The following is a 26,438-nucleotide window of genomic DNA, read 5'->3' as shown; positions in this document are numbered from 1 at the left end:
CATGTTTCTATCAATAAATGAAATTATAGTAATATAGTATGTAAGGCCGAAAAAAGACAGATGTCCACCCAGTTCAGCCTATTACTCCCCAATGTTGATCCAGAAGAAGGCAAGAAAATAAACAAACAATGAGGTAGAAGTCAATTTTTGTCATTTAAGGTGAAGAATTCCTTCCCGACTCCAATCTGGCAATTGGAATAATCCCGGATCAACAACCCTTTTGAAGTTATTAGTGATATAACATGTAATATTGTATTGCTCAAGAAAGGCGTCCAGGAGCCTCTTGAACTCTTTTATCGAATTCACCATCACCACGTCCTCAGGCAGAGAGTTCCGTAGTCACTGCTCTTACAGTAAAAACCCCTTTCCCCATTTAAAAACAGCATTTTGCATTTTCTTGGGTTATCTTTGCCTAACATTTAAAATATTCAAGTGCGACAAATATGCAAAAATAGAAGAAATTGGGAAGCTCTGTACGAACACTGAAACAAAACTGAAGGTCAGAAGTTCCACAGTGATGTCCGGCAGACTTTTTGTAGCTGAATGTAGCAGGTTGGTGGTCACAGCACAGGCTGAGGGCAGGAAACAGCCAGAAAAGTTTTACTGTTTTATTTTTGATAAATGATGTTTTAGTACGTTAGTGTGGGAATATTGCGACTTATAAACATTTCTGCACGGTCACATTCCAAATCCAAGCTTTACAACTTGGCTCATGATTGAGAAATAAAATTGTATTATTTTTAACTAAATCATTTTTTTCACAAGGCATTAACTTGACTTCTAGCCACATAGCATAATGACAGTGGAAGGCTGCTTTCACACAAGTGCGATATTTCTGCACTCCGTACCTAAAGACACAGAAAAGTCTGCACCAAAATCTGTATGTATATATGTGAGTTATGGAGCGGACATCCACAGCAGCAGACTGAGCTGCGTCTTTAGGTGGGGATTGCAGAAATATTCGGCTCAGCACCCCCTGACGCTCCGCCCATGGGCTCATATGAACGTACCCCAAGGGGGCGAGATAAGAGGTTGATGACCTTGAACGATGTGCAATGTAATGGCATGCAGATGTATAAGACAGAGAGAGTGCAGTGTATAATATTGTGGCTATGGTGCGAATACAGGCAGATGTGAAGAGCAGTAGAGGAGAGATTGGCCAAGAGAAAGAGCCCAATATTCAGTAAGCCTTGATTTATTTGCAATGCCCACCTAGTATACTTTGCGGCTGCTAAAAGGGGAGGCTTCCTGCTGTGCAACTGTGCTTGAAGAGACTATTCTTTCCTTTAACCCCTTCCAGATGTCCAGCACACATCGAAAGTCTGTGTTGGCAGCCGAGCCCACTACATACATGGCAGGTGTCTGCCATCGTTGACAGCTGGCAACAGCTGCAATCAGCAAGAATGCTGATTATCATGGTTAATCCTTTAAATGCCGCTGTCAGTTCTTACAGCAGCATTAATGCCCCAATTGTCATTCGGGTGTCATGGCAGCCTGGGGACTTCTCAAAGCCCCCAGGGCTACAAAGAATGACTGCCAAAATGTGGTATAATGCAATACTACAGTATTGCATTATACTGACGGAGCAATCAAACGATCGCAAGTTCAAGTCCCCCATGGGGACTAAAAAAGGCAAAAAAAAAGTTTTATTAAAATATTATAAAAATAAAAATGAGTAAAAACCTATCTATTCAGAAAGGCCTATAACTAGTATTGAGCGATTATTGAAATAGTTCGGTCAGGAGTGACTGATCTGATTTAAAAAAATAAATGGGAATCAGGAGTCCCGATTCTGACTGCCATTAAAATCCATAGGAGTAAAAATCATTTTTCTAATCTGGCCTCCTTGAACAAGAGTGGAGGTGGAAGTGGTGGTGGTGGTGGTTGTGGTGGCAGCGGTCCAGTGGTCAGTACTACCACCTTGCAGCGTTGGGGCCTCAGGCTCAAATCCCCATCAAGGTCTGATTCAAACTTACAACTCCAGCACTGCAAGGCATCAGTGCTAAGCCAACACACCAGAGAGACAATATTTTTGCCATTTTTTATTAAAAATTTGAATTTAGCAAAAATCTGCCTGGTTTTCTTGCCCTGCAGCAGCTCTGCTGCCACCAATATTTGAGCACCTTCTTTCCTCACCTTTTACCTTCTTCCCTCTTCCCTGTTGGTTGTAAGCTCTCGAGGGCAGGGTCCTTTCTCCATCCCCTTTTACTATTCATTTAGTGGATGTTTATTGTTGCTGTTTATTTTATATATGTAATATATTTTTACACCACCCGGATTTAATGGCAATTTAACATTATTTATAATAATAAATATAAATATATTTTAAAACTTTAAACAAGCTTTTTAAACTCTTCTCATGGGAATTGAACATGCAATTTATTGTTGACTTGTACAATATATTGGTAGACTAAGCTATTGTGCCCTGCAGAAATGACAAACTAACATATACCAGGTCAAACAGAGCCCAAGGTTTGACCCTCTGGATTCCACTTGCTCATTAAGGCTGGTTAACTGTTCTGGACTCGGCTGGATAGGCCCAGATTTGGGGGCTATCCCACCATCCTGGAAGGCCTGCCATCACTATGGTTTCCCCATCACCAGGCGCCGCTACTGAAGCGCCATTCATACGCCATAGTTACCGCTATCTACCTTGTTCACATACTAACTGCTTCATACACCCCTCCCTCCAGTTCCTGATCTGAGTACAGTCTGGCTGGAGTCAGGTGGAGGAGTCCAAATGTGTATACAGCAGTGAGCTGTCAGTGTCTGGCGCTAGAGTGTGCGAGTAAGGCCGGCCTCACGCCACCGGATTTGAATTGCATATTCAGCGATCGGGTCCGCACGGACGATCCACTGTAAAACGTGGGCATTAAAAGGCATGCATTGTCAAATTTTAAATAGTCTATTCTGCGAGTGGAAGAAAAATCGCAGCACGCTCTATATTACTGCAGCATCCATTGATGTCAATGGAAGCGTCCGACTTGCAGCCCATACGCAATTAAAATTGCGTATAGGAGGTAGGCGCCCATGTCATCGCTAAGCAATGTATCGGGAAATACAAACAAGCAAAAAAAAAAACCCTGTACTTTGCATGATCGGCTGCGTTCCTCCAAGGTCATCCGCAATACAGTAAAGTGCCGTGCGCAGGGTCACCAGCCGGGCTCATAGCTGGAATCCGACCCATTCTTGTGAGCCCGGCCTAAAATAGACAGTGGTTGGTGCAGCTGATAAACAAAGTTCCTGTAGGAAAGCGTGGCAGGGGCACTAGAAGGTGGGACCACAGAGGAGAGCACTATAAAGTGCATACACAGCTGGAGCACTAAAATTAAGGGAGGACATGCAGGAAGGGGGGAGGGGGGGGGTCACGAAAGTTGGGCCACAGAGGTGGACACTATTTGTGGACAAGTGGGGCTATGGAGGGGCCATTATCACTTTATAGGATCACAGAAGAGACACTAGTACTACAGAAGGGGTTACTGAGGTTTATTGGGGGAAATGGCAGCATGTGGAGAGTGTGCAGAAATGAATCATGGCCGGAAGAAGTTGTCATGGTGGTCTGAGACTGTACAGACAAATTAAACGAAAGACCCAAAGCAGAGGAGATGTCACCTGTGATCAATGCTCTGTTATTATTTGTATTATAAAATTAAAAATCATAACAACAGTACGTAACACACAGAAAAGGGAGATTGCTCTGTAATCACTACTACATTTTATTACAGTTTGGGGGTATTCATTTGTAGCCCCCTGCAAGAAAGCTCAGCACAGAGCTAATATGTATGTGGCCTAGCCCTTAAATGTATTGCTATAGATGACTTTGTAGAGATTTGTTTTCACTTTCTGTCATATTCTGGTGATGACTCCAAGGTAGGTGGGATGGAGAGGTGAATACTTTTTTTAGTGCAACACATGTCATAAGGCCCGTGAGTCGAATCCTGAGTTGAATCTGGCCCACTAACTAATTTAATGTGGCTTTCCGACCATGCAGCAGCCTAACAGGCATTCCACTCACCTAACCTGCAGCTGCAGTCTGGTGGGGGCTGTGCAGTCTGTAACCGCTGACGTCTCTTCTCCACCCCACCCCCTAGTGTCTGCGTGCGCTGTCCTGTACGCAGCACAGACGCTAAGGCCTCATGTCCACGGGGAAAAGAAGAATTAAAATCCGCCGCGGATTTTAACTCTTCTCCCACCCGCTGATCCGCACCCCATTGGAATGCATTGCCCACCCGCGGGTAGATAAATACCTGCGGATGGTCAATAAAAGTGAATTAAAAAAAATATGGAGCATGAAAAAAAACGTGACATGCTCCATTTTAGTGCGGGTCTCCTGCAGGGACGGCTCCCGCAGGCTTCTATTGAAGCCTATGGAAGCCGTCCGGATCCGTGGGAGACCAAAAATAAGAATAAACTTACCCACAGCGGACCGGGCAGATCTTCTCTTCTTCCCGGCCGGATCTTCTCTCTTCAGCCCGGCGGATGTGCCCGGCGCATGCATCCGCCGGCCGAAGAAAGAAGATCCGGCTGCGAAGAGGAGAAGATCTGCCCGGTCCGCCGCGGGTAAGTTTATTGTTATTTTCAGCGCTCATGTCCGCGGGGCAGGAGGGACCCGCTGTGGATTCTCCATGGAGAATCCGTAGCGGGCCTGATTTTCCCCGTGGATATGAGGCCTAAGGGGAGAGGTCAGTGGTCACAGACTCAGCAGCAGCTGCCACCAGACTGGAGCTGCAGGCTGGATGAGTGAGTGGAATACCTATAGGGATACTGTTCAGCCAAAGGCCAATAGGGGGGACACTATTATCACTGGGACTACTATCGAAGTCACTGTTTACTTCTGAGGGCAGTATGGGAGACACTACTACTACTGGGGCCACTATGTGGGCACTATTACTACTGGGGCTACTATTGGAGACACTATTACTACCGGGGCCACTATGGGAGACACTATTACTACTGGGACACTATGGGAGACACTATTACTACTGGGGCACTATGGGAGACACTATTACTACTGGGACACTATGGGAGACACTATTACTACTGGGGCCACTATGGGAGACACTATTAGTACTGGGGCCACTATGTGGGCACTATTACTACTGGGGCTACTATTGGAGACACTATTACTACTGGAGCCACTATGGGAGACACTATTATTACTGGGGCACTATGGGAGACACTATTACTACTGGGGCCACTATGGGAGACACTATTAGTACTGGGGCCACTATGGGAGACACTATTACTACTGGGGCCACTATGTGGGCACTATTACTACTGGAGTTACTATGGAAGGCACTATTACTACTGGGGCCACTATGTGGGCACTATTACTACTGGAGTTACTATGGGAGACACTATTACTACTGGGGCCACTGTGGGGGTCACTATTACTACTGGGGCCACTATGGGAGACACTATTACTACTGGGGCCAGTATGCGGGCACTATTACTACTGGGGCCAGTATGCGGGCACTATAACTACAGGGGCCACTATGGAAGACACTATTACTACTGGGGCCACTGTGTGGTCACTATTTCTATACAGTCTTACAATTACAATTGGCCCATTAAAGGCAACTATAAGGCTGATGTGGCCCTTGGTGAAAATGAAGTTTGCCCCCCCCCTGTTTTAGTATGTTGTCACGTAACTTACCAAATGCTTTGGCAACATCTCCTGGACAACTGCAGCCACCATCCTATAAAAGTATTAGATAAATCATATAATTATGTGACCCACACTATTTGGTTTTTATGATTATTTGCACTTACATAACAGATAACAGATGGACAGACACGGATAAACTTTGGATAATATGTGAAACTCTTAAGTTACACTTTTAATGAAGTTCAGGTGAACAAGTCAACGATATCATAACCTTGATGAAAACTAATTCCAGCAGAAATCCACAACTAAATGTAAAATTGATTCGATAATACTGTCTGCCTAAGGAAAGTGGTTTCCCACAGATGACAATTAGCAAAGACTGGACCATAGATCGTGATCGCCACCTAGTGAGCAGAATGAAAAATCTAAGAAGCACGAGATTTCTGTCTTGCATTAGTCTATTGAAATGCTTTGCCAAACCTTACAGTAAAATGATGTAATGTTGCAAACTAAAAAGCCACAAAGCTCCATAACAGCGGCTGTCTGGGAAGCTCTGATTTCACTTGCTAGATTAACGCATTCAATGTTATGCAATAGAAAGCCATAATGTAACCATGATGGGAATGGAATGTATCAGGCTGACAACAAGATGTAAGATTAGAAGGAAAAGTCCACATAAACATCTGCAGCACTCTCAAGGTATGATATACAGAAGGCATTTGTTTTATTCACCCAGTGGGACATTTCAGACAACTTACTGGGTCTATGTGTTGAAACATCACAGTGGGTGAATAAAATACATTATTTCTACATATACTCTAATTTAGGAGAGCTGCACATTCTTTTTGGACTATTCAGGGTCTCATTTGGAGGCATACATTATTTGTATTTAGAGCAGTGCTGCTCACTTGTCAAGGGTGTAGCTACCCTGTTTTTCCCTTAAAATAAGACATACCCTGAAAATAAGACATAGCATGATTTTCCAGAATTTTTGAGGATGCAAAATGATATTTCAGGCTTTTTGAGGATGCTTGAAATATAAGCCCTACTCCAAAATTAAGCCCTGCTAACAGGTAATTCAAAAAAGTCAATTTAAATAGTGTCCAGGCAGCTATACATGTAAAAAAGTTAAACCTTTTTGAACAAAAATTAATATAAGACACTGTCTTATTTTCGGGGAAACACAGTAACAGCCAATGGCTGCAAAAGATCAACTTGGGCCCCCCTCCCTTCTCTGTAGACCACCAACCTGCCTTGTCCACAGCTTTCAGCTGTATTGCTGGGTCTCTTAAGTGGCCCGTCCATACAGCAGTAGCAGCTGGGGGCATTGCTGGAGTCTCACAAGAACAGAGGCACGAGCCATAGGTGTTCCCAGCCCCAAGAAAAAAATATAAATACAATATATACATAAGAGACAGGGTAAAAAAAAACTTTTAGAACACGATAGCTCAGATACAGCACCCCAGCTCTAGTGTACCTCTAAATAATGCATTCACCATATAATAGCTACCAGCTCTAAACAGTGATAGTGATTGCAGTGCAGTTACCTCTAGTGATGACAGATTACATCCATTTCATTTTCTTCTCTATCTAGCCCAGACCAGGGGAAGAATTCTTCCAGAAATGACTTATCTCTGCACACTCTTCCCATCCTACTGCTACCCCCAATGCTCCCCTCCTACACAGCAGTAATGTTCCATTTTATTAGAGCTTCCACTCACTAATAATTTCGCCATTGTACTCACCACAAAATAGTAACGCCTCCTTAATGCCCCATGATTTTAGTGCCCTTCTTTGGGTCTGTGCACAGTAATAATCCCCTTTTGTGCCCTCTACAATGTAATTGTGCCCTCTATGTGTCCTCAAAATAATAATGCCCCTTTAATGCCCCCTACATGGTAATAGTGCCCCAGTTGTTCCCAGAATATCCCCTTTGTGCCCCTTACAAAGTAATAATGCCTCTGCAGTGCCTCCATGTGGTAATACTACTCTTTATTGCCCCTTTTGTGTGCCCATAGTAATAGTGTTAATTGTGTGTCTGCCAAATAGAAATAGTGCCCCTTTAGAACCCTCCGTAATTTCATCTCTGCCTCTCCCTGCACTCACTGATAATCATGGAACCATAACACAGAGTAGGTTTCTTCTATGAGCAGCGCGGCTGGCAGAGTCTGAATCACCAACCATCCAGTCTTGTCTGGACTCACACGAGCGGACTTGAATTGCAGATTCTGCGTTAGACGTCCGCACATATGATAGCGGTAATAGGCGGTCCATCAAATGCAATGACTTTCATCATTTGACTCACTCTTGTGGGTAGGAATTGCAGATTCTGTGAGTGGAAGAAAAATCCCAGCATGCTCTATTTTACTGTGGATGCCGTGTGTATGAGCTCCATTGATTTCTATGGATGCGTTTGATCCGCAGTGCATATGCACTTACAGTGTATACGGATACGAATCCATACACACGTCGCTAAGGGAGCAGATACAAATGAAATAAAGAAAAGGGAAATTTGTGGCAGGCAATGCAGGACAGAGTCTGGGGAGTACTATAAGCATCCAGACGGTAAACACCTCTGCTTGTTCTTCTCGGCTCTTCCTACAGAAGAATAAGGGTTTTTGGTTTTTTTTAAAGTGGTTTATACTACCTTCAAAAAAGTAGTATAATTCAGCAAAGCCTGGAGAGCGGTGTCCCATCCTGAAGGCTAAGTTATATTATTCAGAACATATTGGTAAACTTTTTGCCTATTGCCGCCCACTGTAAATTTAAAAACTATGACAATATCTGTTTTTAGGGGCTTTTTTTCTGCATTAAAGTGTAGCAAATTATGAGTGAAAAAAGGGCAAAGCAACTTATGGCCAAACATCAGACTACTAAAATCTAAGGGCACATTGTATATATCAGGGTTTCCAACTGGAAATTCCTGGACAGTCCATAAAAACAGAACACCTATTTTTCAATGTCCATGAAAAAACATGGATGGGTCCATGGTTGTCTTAAGGCCGGACGAGCTGTGCAGGCTATTGTGATTGAACCTATCAGTCTACAAGTCATAGTAAATACTATTATGTCTTCATATCAGTGTCCTCAGCTGCAGGCATACCATTTACAAACATAAAAGTCATACTCACTTCATCTTAGCCCTGCAGCTCACATTCTGATTGTGCCGCCTTCCCTGCTGCACTCATCTTCCGGCTGCAGCAATAACATCCCGTCACAGGGTGCAGTGGGGGACTGAGAACTGTTGGAATCGAAGCTGTGGGGGAGCGAGTGAGGCGAGTATGACTTTTTCAATGCTTTATGCAGCACCGAGTAGATTTCAATTCACTTTTTTTCTCCCCAGATACCTTCAAAATTACTTTTTGTCCTCTTGAAAAAAAAATTCTTACTACTTAGTAGGAATTCCATATGGGCAATACCTCAGATTGAGGAGGGTATTCTCATGGAGGTATGGAAATGCAGAGATGAATTTGGACCATGGCTACCCAGATCATGTTCTTAAAAAAAGTGTATCAACGTGTGCCTAATAACGACCATTCTGAGTTATTGCAATCTTCTAGATCTATTAAAGAATCGGATAAAATGGTAAGACTGATCACTACATTTAACGGGGCATCCCACAGAATGGCGGATGTCATCTAACGTCATTGGGACATCCTCACCAAGGACCCCGATCTTAAGGAAGTCATCATAGAGATATTCCCATTGCATGTCATGTGAACAACGAACATAATGGTAACAAGAGGAATTGGAATCAAGGGCATTGAATGGGTTAAGCCACCAGTTAGTGGGCGGAAATTGGGATAGATGTATATTACAATATGTTCCATTTATTTTCATTAGCGGTATCATTCATCATTAGCCTTTTTTTTTACTGTATCCCGGCCTAGGGTAGATAGCTGGCCGTCCAAATACTTCTGCCAATTTGTGGTCACATGGCCATGGCATGAATCTGATGCTCAACGAATGCACAGTGCCTGGTCAGAGTGAAGGCAGGAAGACAGAGCTCCAAGTCAATCAGTGATGTCACCGGGGCTTCCTGGAAGTAATGATGGACAAGGTGGTGGGTGTCAATGTTCAAATGATCTCACAGATGACCATACTGCAGGAGAGCCACCACTGTAGAACCTGCATTCTAGTAGCTTGGGCATTCCGGTCATCGGCTAGTATAATCAAGGTGCGATATGTAACTTTTTGAACCCATTTTTGCTTTGTAAACTATGTTGTACATCTGTTTGGATAAGTACCAATATACAAAAAGGGGTCTGAAGGAGAGCCTGGTAACTACAGGCCGGTAAGTCTCACTTCAATAATTAAAAAAATATTCAAGGTGTTTCTGAGAAATGCCATCCTAGAATACCTCAGGGAAAACAATGGTATAACTTCTCATCAGCATGTGTTCATGAGGGGTCGATCATATCAGACCAATTTGATCAGCTTCTACGATGAAGTAAGCTCTAGGCTGGACCTGGGAGAGTCTATTGATCCTATATATCTGGACTTCTCTAAAGCATTTGACACCGTGCTGCATAATAGGCTAATATATAAAATGAGGCAGCTCGGATTGGGTGAAAATGTGTGTATCTGGGTAAGGAACTGGCTCAGAGATAGAAAGCAGAGGGTGGTAATAAATGGTTCGTACTCTGATTGGGCCACTGTCGCTAGCAGGGTGCCACAGGGTTCATTATTGGGCCCCATTCTGTTCAATATATTTATCAACAACCTGATAGAGGGACTGCACAGTGAAATATCAATATTTGCAGATGATACAAAATTATACAATATAATTAATGCAACGGAGGATAATGTATGGCTACAAACGGACCTAGATAAGCTGGAGGCTTGGGCAGAAAAATGGCAAATGAAGTTCAATATTGGTAAATGTAAGGTAATGCAAATGAGGAGGAGAAACGGATGTCACCAATATACACTAAATGAGGTACTGCTAGGGAAAAGTGATATGGAAAAAGACCTGGGGGTAATAGTAGACTTAACTGGAGCAACCAATGCCAGTCAGCTGCTGCAAAAGCAAATAAAGTCTTGGGGTGCATTAAAAGAGGTATAGGGGCAAAGGACGAGAACATTATTCTCCCACTATATAAGGCACTTGTCAGGCTCACATGGAATACTGCACATGCACATGCACATGTAGCTGCTCTCCTTAAGGAGTGATGATACTCTTCCTGACCCACTTTTATAGGCCTCTCACTAGCCAAACCAAAAACCTAATGTACCTTGATTAGGGACAATCACCCCGAAACAGCTGTCTGTGCATGATTTCAGGCTTTGGCTCACAATTCCCAATCATTGTTATAAGGCATGTCTAACATTGACTTGCAGGAATGCTGCCATCCAAAAGGTGGCGCTACAGAAGTATTATGCTATTTTTCCATTTGCAAAATCTGCATGTAACATACGGATTTTAGCATGGATTGTGATTGTGGATTTCACCCCCTCATTTGAAGATCTGAAAATCTACAGAAAAATTGACTTGCTGAAGATGTAAAATTCGCACTGCAGGTCAATTTACTCAGCAGTTTTTTTTCCGCAATCTATAAATAGGATTTTTCAAAATCTGCAGCTTATCTACCATCCATGAACATACCATAACCCTTAACACTGCAGGGCCTACAGTAATGTCCTGCAGCGTCGGGGTATGTATGAAGGGAGGTTGCGGGTCGATCCCGCTCCAAACAACGTGGGTGCCGGCTGTTTCTTACATGGCAAAGATGGCAGAATTTTGTTTTTTTTCCATTTCACTCCCCTTAGAATTTTTTGAAAGTTTTTCAATGCACTATATGGTACATTCAATAGTAGCCTTGAAAAATACAACGTAGCCCGCAAAAAACATGCCTTCATACAGCGGCATCGATGGATAAGTAAAGGAATTATGATTTTTTAAAAGGGGGGAGGAAAAAACGAAAATTGGAAAAAAAGGGCCGTTTCCATAGGGGGCTAAGGAAAATGTACCAGCATATCCATGAAACAGGAGTAGGACATGAGTTTTTACACATAAACTGTTGGTGCTTGTAAAACAAAATGACCATGTGTGTAGCCTGAGGCTATAATGGGGTCATGTGTTGTCCATGGAATCAGGCCGGCTGCACAGGGCGAGTCAGATTCCATACGCGGAATCCTGCAGCGGACTCTGACCCTGTGCCCAACCGACATCTGTGTGTACCTGCCTTTCTGAAATCTTCTGCTTTTCCTGCGTCATCGAATCTGCGACCTCTCCATAATGTCATTGAGGAAGGGCTGCAGATCAGACAGCTTCTATTGACTTCAATGGAAGCTGCCTACGAGGAATACGCGCAAAATAGAACATGCTGTGATGTTTCCTCCGTGAGCGGAAAATCACAATTGATTTCTGCTGATGTAGAGGAAAAAGTATTTTTCAATAGCATGTTATGGGCAGTATTTGCTGTGGAATCCTGAGGCGGATGCCTGCTCTGGATTCCGCAATGCAAATCCGTCCGTGTGCAGCCGGCCTTACACAGACAACACATAGCTCCAAAATACACTGCTGGGCTGGAGGCCTAAAAGTAAATCCAGACATAACACATAATTTCTGCTGTGGATTTTACAGTTAATCTGGGTGTTACATACAGATTTTGTTGTGGATTTCACTAAGGATTTGAGCACTAATCTCACCCTATACATTCAAGTCTCAAGATCCAGATGAATTACATCCTAGGATACTAAAGGAAGCAGCGGAGGTAATTGCTAAACCGCTCGCCATAATCTTTGAAAGTTCCTGGAGAACAGGAGAAGTCCCAGAAGATTGGAAAAGGGCAAATGTTGTCCCTATCTTCAAAAAGGGAAGAAGGTGGATCCAGGAAACTACAGGCCTGTGAGCCTGACCTCTATATAGGGAAAGATCTTTGAACAAATTATTAAACACCATGTATGCAATTACTTGGATGAAAATGGAGTAATTAACCAGAGCCAGCATGGGTTTGTAACAAACAAGTCATGCCAGATGAATCTAATTTCCTTCTATGACAGAATCACTGACTGGGTTCATCAGGGAAATGTAGTGGATATAGGTCATCTTGACTTTAGTAAATCATTTGCAAAGTATCTCATACTATAGATATTGAAAAAATGACCAAATATGGGATTGACAAGGCAACTGTTAGGTGGATTCACAACTGGCTGAGTGATCATACTCAAAGAGTGGTCATAAATGGCTTTACATCCAAGTGGAAGAATGTATCAAGTGGGGTACCATAAGGCTCTGTCCTAGGCCCAGTGCTGTTCAACATTTTTATAAATGATCTGGAGGAGGGAATTGATGGGAAACTGATTCAATTTGCTGATGACACAAAACTAGGAGGGATAGCTAACACTAGGGAAGAGAGAGAGAGAGTATTCAAAAAGATGTAGAAAAGCTTGCACAGTGGGCAGCGACTAACAGAATGGTATTTAACAAGGAGAAATGCAAACTCCTACATCTGGGCAAGAAAAATGAAGAAAGCACATAGAGAATGGGAGGTATTGGACTAAGCAGCACATGTGAAAAAGACTTGGGTATACTAATAGATCATAGACTGAACATGAGTCAACAATGTGATGCAGCAGCCAAAAAGGCAAACACAATTCTGGGATGTATTAAGAGATACATAGAGTAATATAGATGTATGACAAAACAGGATGTATCCGTAATATAGATTATGATGGAACAGGATGTATCCGTAATATAGATGTATGATGGAACAGGGTGTATCCGTAATATAGATGTATGATGGAACAGGATGTAACCGTAATATAGATGTATAATGGAACAGGGTGTATCTGTAATATAGATGTATGATGGAACAGGGTGTATCCGTAATATAGATGTATGACGGAACAGGATGTATCCGTAATATAGATGTATGACGAAACAGGATGCATCCGTAATATAGATTATGATGGAACAGGATGTATCCGTAATATAGATGTATGAGGGAACAGGATGTATCCGTAATATAGATGTATGATGGAACAGGATGTATCCGTAATATAGATGTATGACGAAACAGGATGTATCCGTAATATAGATTATGATGGAACAGGATGTATCCGTAATATAGATTATGATGGAACAGGATGTATCCGTAATATAGATGTATGATGGAACAGGGTGTATCCGTAATATAGATGTATAATGGAACAGGATGTATCCGTAATATAGATGTATGATGGAACAGGATGTATCCGTAATATAGATGTAAGATGGAACAGGATGTATCCGTAATATAGATGTATGATGGAACAGGATGTATCCGTAATATAGATGTATGATGGAACAGGATGTATCCGTAATATAGATGTAAGATGGAACAGGATGTATCCGTAATATAGATGTATGATGGAACAGGATGTATCCGTAATATAGATGTATGATGGAACAGGATGTATCCGTAATATAGATGTATGATGGAACAGGATGTATCCGTAATATAGATGTATGATGGAACAGGATGTATCCGTAATATAGATGTATGATGGAACAGGATGTATCCGTAATATAGATTATGATGGAACAGGATGTATCCGTAATATAGATGTATAATGGAACAGGGTGTATCCGTAATATAGATGTAAGATTGAACAGGATGTATCCGTAATATAGATGTATGATGGAACAGGATCTATCCGGATTTTAATTTATCGGTATAATTTTACATGAATGATTCCATTTTTACTTACAGAAAATAATACAAAAAGCAAAACAAATGTAGTGCTAATAGAATACAGATGCATCTTTGTTTTAAACACTCTCCACAGACTTCAAAGGTTGTGTTCCATCCTCAAAAACAGATGAAAATGGTGCATGATGGGTTTTCAAAATACATGCATATATTTTACTCTCGTGTGAATCAATTAGCATTAAATCTGCGTTACCAACAGAAAAATAGTAATGGAATACTGATGACAATATGCTTCTGTGAAAGTAGTTTTAGGCCTCGGTCACACGGGTGTTTTTTCGTGTGATTTGCGGATCGCATAACGGATGCGCATCCGCAAATCCCTTGACCGAGGCCGACGATTCGCTGAAAAAATCTGCACTTAGCAGCGTTTTCAGCGAAAGGGCCGAGCGCTGCCCGCTATCCTCTGCCACACTGAATTCATGAATGGGTGAGTGAGAGCTGCCTCTAATCGGCTGAGGGCTGTGACCAATCAGAGGCAGCCCATTCAGCAGGCGGGGATTTTAAATCCCCACCTGCTGAATACTACAGAGAGCAGTTCAGGAGAACTGCCGGCTGGACGCGGCTCAACTCCGTCTGCAGGGAAAAGGTGAGTATACTTTTTAAAAAATTTTTACACTTGCTGCAGATCTATGCTGCGGACGCCCGCAGCGGATTTTGCAGCAAATATCCATCCATGGGCAGGAGCCCTATGGCAAAGGCTGCGGTGGAATTCGTTACAATTTAACCCTAGTGGGTCCTAGAGACCCCCCAAGATTATTCCACCCAGTAATATGGCAACTCGATCCACAATGTGTCGAACTTGAGTGCAAGGAAGACAACACACCATTTGACGATCTTGCTCTTTGTGGCAGATTACCTTGTTTGACCCCCTGCCTGGTTAGGCCTTAGTCAGACGGGTGTTTTTTCGCGCGATTTGCGGATCGCATGACGGATGCGCATCCGCAAATCGTGTGACCGGTGAGTGCAAGTCGCCCGCAAATCGCCCGAAAATCTGCTCCTAGCCGCGTTTCATTAGAGCCGCCTCCATTTAAAGCAATGCGCTGCGGGCGAGCCCGGGATGAATTGTCGGTAAGGGCTTAAATATATAAGCCCTTCCCTGCAATTCATCCTAAAATGTGTTAAAATAAAAAAAAATTGTATACTCACCTTCTCCCGGCAGCCGGAGCTCCGCGCGGCCGTCCTGCAGTGGGTGTGAAGGGGGTGTGAGTCAGACCTGCCCCCTGATTGGCTCAGCGCTGAGCCAATCAGAGGCATGCCTCACTCACACCCATTCATGAATTCATGAATGGATGTGAGTCAGACCTGCCCCTGATTGGCTCAGCGCTGAGAGGCAGCAGTCACTCACCCATTCATGAATTCATGAATGGGTGTGTGAGTGAAACCTGCCTCTGATTGGTCAGGGCTGTGACCAATCAGAGGCAGATCATTCAGCAGGTGGGGATTTTTATACTTTTAAAAAAAATTTTACACATTGCGGCCCAATGTAATTGCGGAAGGGCCGCAGATCGGACGGCTTCCATTGACTTCAACAAAAGCTGGCCATGCGGAATCTGCGAAAAAATAGAGCATGCTGCGATCTTTCCTCCGCTTGCGGAAATCGCAATTGTTTTCCGCAAGTGTGCTGGAAAAATTGATTTCCCATAGCAAACTATGGGTGCTACTTGCTGCAGATCTATGGATACGGCAACAGAGCCGCCTCCATTTAAAGCAATGCGCTGCGGGCGAGCCCGGGATGAATTGTCGGTAAGGGCTTAAATATATAAGCCCTTCCCTGCAATTCATCCTAAAATGTGTTAAAATAAAAAAAAATTGTATACTCACCTTCTCCCGGCAGCCGGAGCTCCGCGCGGCCATCCTGCAGTGGGTGTGAAGGGGGTGTGAGTCAGACCTGCCCCCTGATTGGCTCAGCGCTGAGCCAATCAGAGGCATGCCTCACTCACACCCATTCATGAATTCATGAATGGATGTGAGTCAGACCTGCCCCTGATTGGCTCAGCGCTGAGAGGCAGCAGTCACTCACCCATTCATGAATTCATGAATGGGTGTGTGAGTGAAACCGGCCTCTGATTGGTCAGGGCTGTGACCAATCAGAGGCAGATCATTCAGCAGGCGGGGATTTTTATACTTTTTAAAAAATTTTTACACATTGCGGCCCAATGTAATTGCGGAAGGGCCGCAGATCGGACGGCTTCCATTGACTTCAACAAAAGCTGGCCATGCGGAATCTGCGAAAAAATAGAGCATGCTGCGATCTTTCCTCCGCTTGCGGAAATCACAATTGTTTTCCGCAAGTGTGCTGGAAAAATTGATTTCCCATAGCAAACTATGGGTGCTACTTGCTGCATTCAATGGATACGGCAACAGAATGGGTGTGTGAGTGAAACCTGCCTCTGATTGGTCAGGGCTGTGACCAATCAGAGGCAGATCATTCAGCAGGCGGGGATTTTAAAGCCCCGCCGGCTGAATAGTGCCGAGAAGCAGTTCAGGAGAACTGACAGCGGCCACGGCTGGACTCCGGCTGCAGCGGAAAGGTGAGTATACAATTATTTTTTATTTTAACACATTTTAGGATGAATTGCAGGGAAGGGTTTATATATTTAACCCCTTCCCGACAAATCACCCCGCGCACACCGGCAGCCCATTGCTTTCAATGGAGCGGCTGTATTGCCGCTCCATTGAATTCAATGGGCAAACATCGTTCTTCTCTGCCACAGCTGTTACAGCTGTGGCAGAGAAGAATGATTTGTCTTCTATATGTTCTCAATGGGGTCGGCGCTGCTGCCGCCGGCCCCATTGAGCGCATATACAGAAGAGAACAGGAATCGCAGATCGCAGATAGGTGCGATCTGCGATTTTTTGTTCTATAATTTATCAGACGAGCGCATAAAAAGCGCTCATGTGTCCGATACCATTGCAAAGCAATGGTTTTATAAAATCGCCAGACGCATGCGCATGCGCAAATTGCGGCTAAAAACGCCCGTCTGACTAAGGCCTTACAGTGAATGAGGAAAGCGGCCCGTTCCACCTTTATTTACTACTGATGATTGTTCCTGTGTAAAAGTTCAGGAATGCTTATTGTTGGGACGACCTGTTGGGCATCTGCGCCTGAAAAGTCGTCCCATGTAAAAGGGCCCTCAGTTGCAAAGGAGTGAATAGATGAGCAACCGCTTACCTTAGTCTTCTTCTGAAAAAAGATCCTCCATAAGTGAGAACCAGAGAGCAAGTATGTACTCTGATTTATAAGGGGGAAGATAACATAAACAAGAGTTCTCATTACCCCCCCTGGGGTCATCCAAAGCAGTGGTTCTCAACCTTTTTCAGCCCAGCGCCCCCTTTAGGTATTGGGAAGGGAACCAGCGCCCCCCCCCCCCCAGCCTTACTAGTTTAGACCCAGTTGATGCAAACTTGTTGTACTTTTACCTTGTTTATATAGTTAAAAGTATAAATTAAAATACCAAATACTTCTTTTGGAAAGTTTGATAGTGTTTAACAGATTTGCATTAATTGTGAAAACATTTTTCTAAAAATGACCAAAAAAGTATTTTAGTCAGCTACATTTTAGCTGCTAAAATATAGGTGCTAAATATTTACAAACAGGTTAATTGTGGAAACAATAATGAATAGGTTTTATTTCAGAAGATTTTTTGGGGGGGGGGATGAAATAATACAATGTTTAATTATCACTCAATAGAAATGGACAACCTTTAAAGAAAATGCAAGATACACCTTAATCCTTAATGGTCAGAAGACTAATTAAAATGCAAGAACAATGAAATTCGACTAATAATAATAATAATGTTTGCCACAATCTGTGCCATTAATGGCTGCCTTGGGCCCGATGAGCGTATGCAAATTTTGCGATATCTGGTTCTGTCTTCGTCAACCGCAGTCTCAAGTCACCCCTTACACATATCTGAAGTTTGTTTCTCTCTCTTGTCAGGAGCTGCTGAACCGCTCTGAAGCTCCTCTCCACTAAGTACGTAGACGGAAAAGCTAAAACAAGCAACTTAACTTCCTGCCACAGGATAGGACAGGAATTCTTCACTTTCACCCAAAAACATTCATAGCCACATTGTTGGAAAAGTGCTTGGGCTTCGCTATCGTGTTTCAAGTCGATCTACTGCTCTTGTAATCTGGGATGGAATTCTTCTGCATCTGCTGAAAAAGGATTGAGTACCCACTAGAGATGAGCGAACGTACTCGTTTAGGGCAATTTCGCAATCGAGCATCGCTTTTTTTCGAGTAACTGACTACTCAGGTGAAAAGATTCAGGGGGCGCCGGGGGTGAGCGGGGGGTTGCAGAGGGGAGTGGGAGGGGGAGAGCTTTCCCCTGTTCCCCACTGCTACCCCCCGCTCCACCACGCCGCCCCCCGAATCTTTTCACCTGAGTAGTCAGTTACTCGAAAAAAGCGATGCTCGATTGCGAAATCGCCCTTAACAAGTACGTTCAATCATCTTTAGTACCCACGTTAGTATTTCAAGGGTACATAGATCATGAAACCTAGTGTGCATGTCTTCTTTGGCTTGTTTGAGATGTGAGCAAAAAACGTCTAGGTCTGCATCTTGAAGTTTGTCTCCGTCTTCACGTGCAATTTCTTGTAGACTCGGAAACTGACAGAGCTCACGTTGACTCAGGTTATTGCTATGAAGGTCCTTTTTGGCAATGAAGGAAGAGATTATACCTTTAGCCTTAATGAAATTCGTTTTGTCTCTGTAGCTTTGTGTTGACCTTGTTGAGTTTGTCAAATATGTCTGCCAGATAGGCAACGTCAATATGTCGTAGTTCGATTGCATCACAAAGTCTTGGGTCAATCGGCCAATGAAACTTGACTACTGTGTCAAAAAGTTCGTATAAGCGTTGTAAGCACTTTCCTCTTGACAGCCATCTGACTTCGGTGTGTAGGAGTAGACGTTCGAATGGTTATGGTCTTAGCAGACCTTGCGGAAAAGATGTTCGTTCAAAGAGTTGCTTTTATCTTGTTAACACCATTAATGACATAGCGCAGAGAATCATGCAATCTCTCACATAAATGTTTAGCAACAGATGTGAGCGAATTGATGCGACTGTAAGTTCTGGAGATAACGTGATAAATGTGACATCCTGAATATTAAGAACTTTTCTGTACTTACTGATATGATGTGTCCTTTCAGCCCGTGGGCCGAGTCAGCGCACTCAATCACAGCACTTAACTGGGGATAGCCAACACCGGTCTTAATCCTCGTAGTACAAACAGAACCTGCCAAAGTAAGGAGATAAAACATTTAGGGTATGTTCTATGGCTTGGCAAAGGGTGACAACATCAATCTACAGCGCCAATATGCTATAATAGAGACCACATGGCACCAAGTACACTAGTGGAATGGAGGCTTGAGGGTGGTTTCACAAACAGGTTTTCCTACAGTTTTCGTGACATGACGGTTTTTGAGCCAGAAGTGGATCCAGACGGGAGAAAAATAAAGATATGTTTACATGCAGCGGAAATGCTGTAGATTTTCACTAGCAGAAAATTGCGCTGCTAAATCCGCAGCATTTCTGCAAAAGACACAGAGTTACAATCTGCACCCAAGGTACGGATTTTGTCTCGAAATCAGCTGTGCTACCACAGCTGATAGCAGAAGATACCGCGCTCCCTCTCACCTCCAAAGTCTTTGGACTTTAGGCGTTTTCTTCATCGGGAACCTGGTGGCCCCTAGTGAGCGCAGCACCGCTGGTCACTTCCGTATCCCCTGACCGGCGGTAATACTGCAGATTTTACAGCAGAATGAGATTTGTGCGTCTTTCAGACGGCCGAGAAACTCCCGCAAGATTTTTACGTTGTACGTCACACAAATATTAAGCGATACACATAAGTGTTGTTTTCCAACATGGCACCACGAGGCGATGTGATGCAGGAAACAAATTGTAGCACGTCCTATCTGGCTGCGTGCTCTCGCATCGCAGCACCCATTGTTTTCAATGGGGCCTGCGGTAGGTCCTATATTTTCTCGGCAGTGGTATTCACAGCTGAGCAATCCCCGCAGTGAAAACAAAATCACTTTTGTTTTGTCCCGTTATACGGCTGTGATTATAGCATCTGCAAAGGGGAGAAAAACATGTTTAGGCCCTAAGGGAGCTTTCAGACAAGCATCGTTTTAACACTCAGATAGCCGTGCTAAAGCCATCAGAGCCTTAAATCGGATGCACGAATAGCAGCCGCGAGCACGTCGCGGCTACTATTACATGTATGCCGCTCCCCCTCCCTCCCTTTCCTTTCCTTTAGAACAGCCTTGCATCACTGCAGGGAATCCCTTCATCCCATTGCTTTCAATGGACCGGCAGCAGCCCAGCCCCATTGAAAGCAATGGGAGAATTCTGTTATGTGATAGCAACGGCAGGGGATTCCTTCATCCCTGCGGGGAATCCCTTCAACCCGCTGGCCCACTGAAAACAACAAGCGATATTGCAGGAAGATAGAACATGCTGCGATGTGTTTCTCATCTAGCATCACATCACGGTGCCGTGCTTGAAAACATCGCTCATGTGTATAAACCCACTCAAATGAATGGGGTTCATATTTGTGCAAGATTTGTGCTTCTCACAACACACAAATATTGCGCGATTTTATTGCCCATGTGAAACCAGTCTAAATGTGGATTTGGATGTAGAATTAAACCACTTTAATTCTGAATCAAAATCTACACATTAGACATTAGGATTTGGTGAATAGTTTTCTACACAATGGCAAATTCAACAGCGAATTCCATCTCATGCGAAATGTCACTAAGTCCTCCTTATATACGTCCCATATAGTTTAAATCCACTTCTGGCTTTGGCTAAAAAAACTGCATCAAAAACTTCAGATCTGTCTTAGGTGGCTGCACTGTAGATCTAAGGAGGGAGTGAAAAGTATTAGAGTCATTTTTGATTATTGAATAGTGAAGCGATGAAAGCAGAGGCGTAAGTTGAAGCTCCCGGGCCCCGATGCAAAACCTGTAACAGGGCCCCCAACTATAATGCTTTACTCATCATACTGGGCTCCCTATATGGAGAAAAGAGGCCTTATGGGCCCCTTAAGGCTCCTTGGCCCGACTGCAACCGCATCCCCTGCATCCTCTATAGTTACGCCCCTGGATAAAAGTAATGAAACAGGGTTGTTTGACCTTATGGAGGGCAAGGTTGTAAGTTCGGAGCAAAAATGTGTAATTGAGAAAATCTGTTGACATTTTTGACTTTCTCCACAGACATTCAGTGCACCTAGATCACTGCTGAAGGAAACATGTTTGAGGCATGCGCCAACCGTGGCATCGGTGGGTCAGTCTGGGGAGGAGTGTTGCTTTGTCCAAGGCACTTTTGAGAGTTTTATTATAATGTTTGGTAAATAGCACAAGAAAGGAGAAGGGACTCCTAGAATCCTAGAATGGTAGAGTTGGAAAGGACCTCCAGGGTCATCAGTCCAACGCCCTGCTCAGTGCGGGATCACTAAATCATCCCAGCTCACCATACAAGAGACAAAAATCTTCCCCACGCTCCAAGGGTTAAACCAAAAGATGCAGACCCCAGGTCCGTAAATTGTCAATACTATTTATTTTGCTATGCGTTTCCAAGAGAGATGTCTGTCCATTGATAATAACTAAGCCAACACTTTCATATATCTTTCCATATAGCTAGAGCTCAGTGGAATAGATAAAGTGGATTCCACTCAGTGGAATGGATCAGCCGCACAGCCTGGATCCTGAAGCCCCAGGGACCTGATGCCACCATGCCACCGCTTGATGTGATGTTTGATAGTTTGAAATTTTCAGTAATCCAACGCCACAACTCAGTTTTACTATAGAATAGTCATTACTATTCATTATATATCAATGTTGACACATGTTTTAACACCTTGCAATAAAAATAAATATCCGAATGTAAGGGTAATTCTCATTAAATGCCTTGCATTTATTATCTATCATTCACATGCAGCGTGGCATTAAGTCTCCAGGGGGAGCCCAGGGTGGCAGTACCAATGTGGTTCACTGATGGATATGCAGGGCAACCCGCCGAATTATCATGGCGTCATCAATAGGTTGCTGGTTTGCATGGTGAACTACATATATCAGAATGGTCTGGCACCTTGTATCCACTATGTGTGAGAGTGTACGCCAAGCACCCACCCCCCTCATTATCAGGAGGCAGTGTGAGTGACTGTCTCATCTGTGTCCTGCACAGGTGTTATTGGCTCCTCCATTTGGTAGTCAGCTACCTGCATGGTGAGAGGAGGATGCATTTATATGCACTCCTCACTCAGTAAGTAACGGCCATTTTTCTGTGATTGTTTTTAATTTTTTATTTCCCCTTCTGTGATGCAAATGTAAAGAATCAAAGTTTAAGTTTCAGAATTATGTGTACAAAGTTTATGAAAATGTCAGAATCTCCGTATAAGAATGGACTCAGTTGATGTAAGTTATTAATAAATTGAAAAATTCTTTGAACTTGCCTGGTCCAATTCCAACTTTTATTATGTCCGCTCCTGCAAGAATCAGCTCCTCCACCATTTCACCTGTAACCACATTCCCGGCCTATAAAATATGAAAAAATTGGAAATATGAATCGAAATCCAGTTGACAATGCTCTTTGCCTTGTGAATAGCACTATGCAGAATTGAAGATCTACTGCACTACTTGCCAATGGGTAATGATGGTATTATAAAACTGTACCATCCTCAAGCTTATTCCCATGGTTGTCCAGTCAGTACTACTGTATATAGGACCCTCATCTGCTAAAGGTGCAACAGCAGCAGTCCGACTCATAATGCAGTCCAAGGATTTGTAGAGATCATTCCGTATATTATGCCCACTTTAATCTCTGGTATATAGGTGTGCATCTAGGATTAAACATATTGACTGGGAAATATAGTCGTACCAACTCCGATAAACAATGAGACTTCTGCACATTCTTCTACAATTTACTGCGAATGGTTAGATTTCACAGACATACAGTGGAACACCAAAAAAAAAACAAAAAACTATTTTTTGATATCATAAAGATCAGTTTTTGAAAATAGGCTGAAAACCTCTTTTTGCTATATTTAAGCTTCCAAGTGAAGGTCAACTGATTTAACAGGCTGAACTAGATGGACATTGTCTTCATTCGGCCTTGTATACTATGTTACTATGATTGGGCTCTCTTAGGTCCCCCATACATACCAGTCTAATTTCAACCAAAATGATCATTCGTCAAATGAAATTTAACAGCAACCAATCGTTTCAGGTGTGTAGTGTCTGGAAAGTCGGCCATATTTGAAATTTTAGTCGGACGAAAAATCTTTCATTCATGAATGATCTTTCTTTAAAAGAATGTTCTCAAAAAGGTCTTTCGTCCACCGGCCGGTAACATTGAACATGTATGGCCAGTTTGAAGGACTGCGACTGCCAATATGGACTAAAATGTATATGGCTGCATCTGTGAAATGATTGTTCTCTAGACGATTGTTCATTCAACAACCTACCTTTATCTAATGAGTATGGCCACCATTAGACTTTGCCCCATCAATAGTACATACTGCATCTTTACATGTGAGGCATTACCATATACATTGCATTACCATAATTGTATGCTAATGGTAGGTATTTACTAATCTTCCCACCAGTTATCTCCAGCCTGCAGATAAAGACATTTTGAAATGCGATGAATATGTTAGCATAAAGCTGGCTATACACAATGATAATTACCGGGTGAAGAAGCATTTGGTAAAGTGCTGACTCTTCCGACCTCCTTATTAAAAAATGTGCTTGGTTCAACTGAGTATCCATTTTTATCTCAACGTGGAGGGTAAGCGTAGTTTCACATCTTGGCCAAGGGATTCTGTTTTCCTGCTCTGCTTGTGGATCAGAAAAGCAGAAACCCCTGGCCAAAGAGTCCGTCTTTTGATAGAACCAAACAACTCCGAACAAAACCCATTGATCATAATGGGGTCCATTCGATTTCCGCTCTGCTGCCCAGCATTTTACCGGAAGAAGAAGTGTTGCATGCAGCGCTTTTTCTTCTGATATTTTGTGCCGGATCTGCAATGTCACCTCCGACCAGAGGTGACAACCACCCTTAGAGAAACCTTCTGGCAATGGCTTATCTCTGGCAGAACAAAAATCCAACAAGCTAGAAACTTGTTTCCCTAATATCTGCCGATGATAGAAAATCGGAAGACCCTAGTAAATTACATGTGAGTGCAGTGTTTTTATTTTTGTTTGTATTTTTTAAAATCTATACTATAATTTGTATAGTTTCCTTTTTTTAAATAAAACAACCTTTGGAAATGTCTTGTACTACTCGGTCTGTCCCAACCTCAAGATGTCGTCATTCTCTAATTTGGTGCTCGCGTTGTATCTCTGGATGTGTGGTTGGAATGTTTTGGCTAGACACGGTTATTCCTCACGTCAGACACATACAGTAAATTTCCAAAATTGAACTTCTAAGTGAGACTCCATGGAAGACAGTGACTCACAGCCGATGTGTCAGAGGGTGAGAATAAGGCACTTCTTGAGATGAAAAAGTTAATATCATAAATGGCACCTGGAGTTTAGGGAAAACTAAATATTTTTATTGAAATCGACTTTAGAGTTATGTTATAATTCTGTTACTTATGTTATTTAGTGAGTAACTCACTAGAACTATTAGAACTATTAGAACAACATATATATATAGTAACAGGGTGAGAGGTGTGGTCTGGAATGGAAGGTATTAGCCTCTGTGATGTAGAACGGTCCTCTCTTACTCCAGGCCAGATCTTATAACTCAACCAGCATGCTATTTAAGGAGACAGTTGGAAGTGAGAGGCAGGTGTGTGTGTCTGGGAGATCCAGGCTCAGTTGAAACGTGACTTTTCTTGTTAGCAGAGAGGCACTGTGGACGAGGCGCTACATGGTTCCAGCAGGACCCCTGGGGTACGCCTGTCCTTGGACTAAGGGTCTGAAGATACTAAAGACTTAAGGACCAGCTGCGCTCTGGACATCCACAGGTCTGTGCAAACCAACGGACTTGCTATTGTTTCCTCAGCTGAGGATTTACTTGCTCCTCCTGTGGACTGTGGAGGGTTAAGAAGCAAAAGTGACCATTTGGCGTGCTCTTTAACCCCCGTGTTGCTACTATATATATATATATATATATATATATATATATATAATGTGTGTGTTATATATAGGATTAATAAAAGTAGGGTCTATTATTACATGAAAATACCTATCAAAGTACACATTTTTCGGAATTGACTTTTTTTTTTACTGCAACCCAATTAGGCGGAACCATCCCATTATGCAGCTTTCTATCTGTAATTGATTGCAGTCATAAATATTCAGCTTGACAAATATGTCCAAGATCATTAGAACCCATTAGTGGTTCAAGAATGAAATTCTACTGAGACAGTGAGGTAATGGCCCTACCATATGCATACGCACATTCTGCCAATAAAGTAGACACTGAAAGCAGTGACACATTCAGCATGCAATAAGAGACCAGTCTCTGCCTTTACCAGACAGTGAATGCAGGTCTTTTTTAGTAATAGATAAAAAGATGTAATAACTACTGTATGGGTGATCTAAAATAAAGGAACCAATGATTTGGTGAGATTATGCCAGCTAATAGTCAAAAAAAGAGGCAAATCAACTAAACTTGCTGCAAATCAACCTGACAAATCAATGATCCAAGATTCAATAAATAATTATAGTTTTTTTCCCCTCCATTGACTATCCAATGCAAATCAATTCAGTTAATTGCAAATGATCAACCTATTCAATTTTCTCAACTTATACAGCTGAATGTCTGCCAAGAGTGTTCTTTTGTACTCCCACACAAGGAATGGCTGGAAACTACAACAGATGCCCAAGAAAAGAGAGCAGGTCCAGCATAGGGTAAAGGCCCATTTACACGCAAAGATAATCTTTCAAACAACTGAAAGATTTTGCTATATATTTGAATAAAGTGATAATGGCCATTAATGTCCATTAACATGTTATCATCCGCATTTGCATGTAAAAGGGCCTCCAGGACTTGTTTGCAGAGCCCTGCATGTGATTCATCACACACCCAGCTGTGCACACAGCTGCATTGTTCTGCTCGCGGCTCCCAGCAGGTTACTATGTTATTTCTTGACTCCTATGGAGATAACAGCATGCTGTCT

At 42.9% G+C, this 26,438-nt stretch overlaps 1 protein-coding gene across 1 annotated transcript in view; it reads right to left on the bottom strand.

Moving 5' to 3' along the window:
- The window catches only part of GMPR (guanosine monophosphate reductase), a 79,800-nt gene that overhangs the window by 15,348 nt on the left and 38,014 nt on the right, over positions 1–26,438 (bottom strand). The window contains exons 5-7 of the mRNA XM_066579390.1: positions 22,764–22,845; positions 19,435–19,541; positions 5,657–5,699 (exon numbers count right to left, since the gene is read on the bottom strand). Of these exons, the coding sequence (XP_066435487.1) occupies positions 5,657–5,699; positions 19,435–19,541; positions 22,764–22,845 (232 nt within the window). The remainder of the gene's footprint in view (positions 1–5,656; positions 5,700–19,434; positions 19,542–22,763; positions 22,846–26,438) is intronic.

This window comes from Eleutherodactylus coqui, chromosome 9 (genome assembly GCF_035609145.1).
Source record: "Eleutherodactylus coqui strain aEleCoq1 chromosome 9, aEleCoq1.hap1, whole genome shotgun sequence".
Taxonomy (NCBI): Eukaryota; Metazoa; Chordata; class Amphibia; order Anura; family Eleutherodactylidae; genus Eleutherodactylus; species Eleutherodactylus coqui.
The sequence above is the reverse complement of the archived record's forward strand: the minus strand, read 5'-3'. Positions and strand labels throughout refer to the sequence as shown.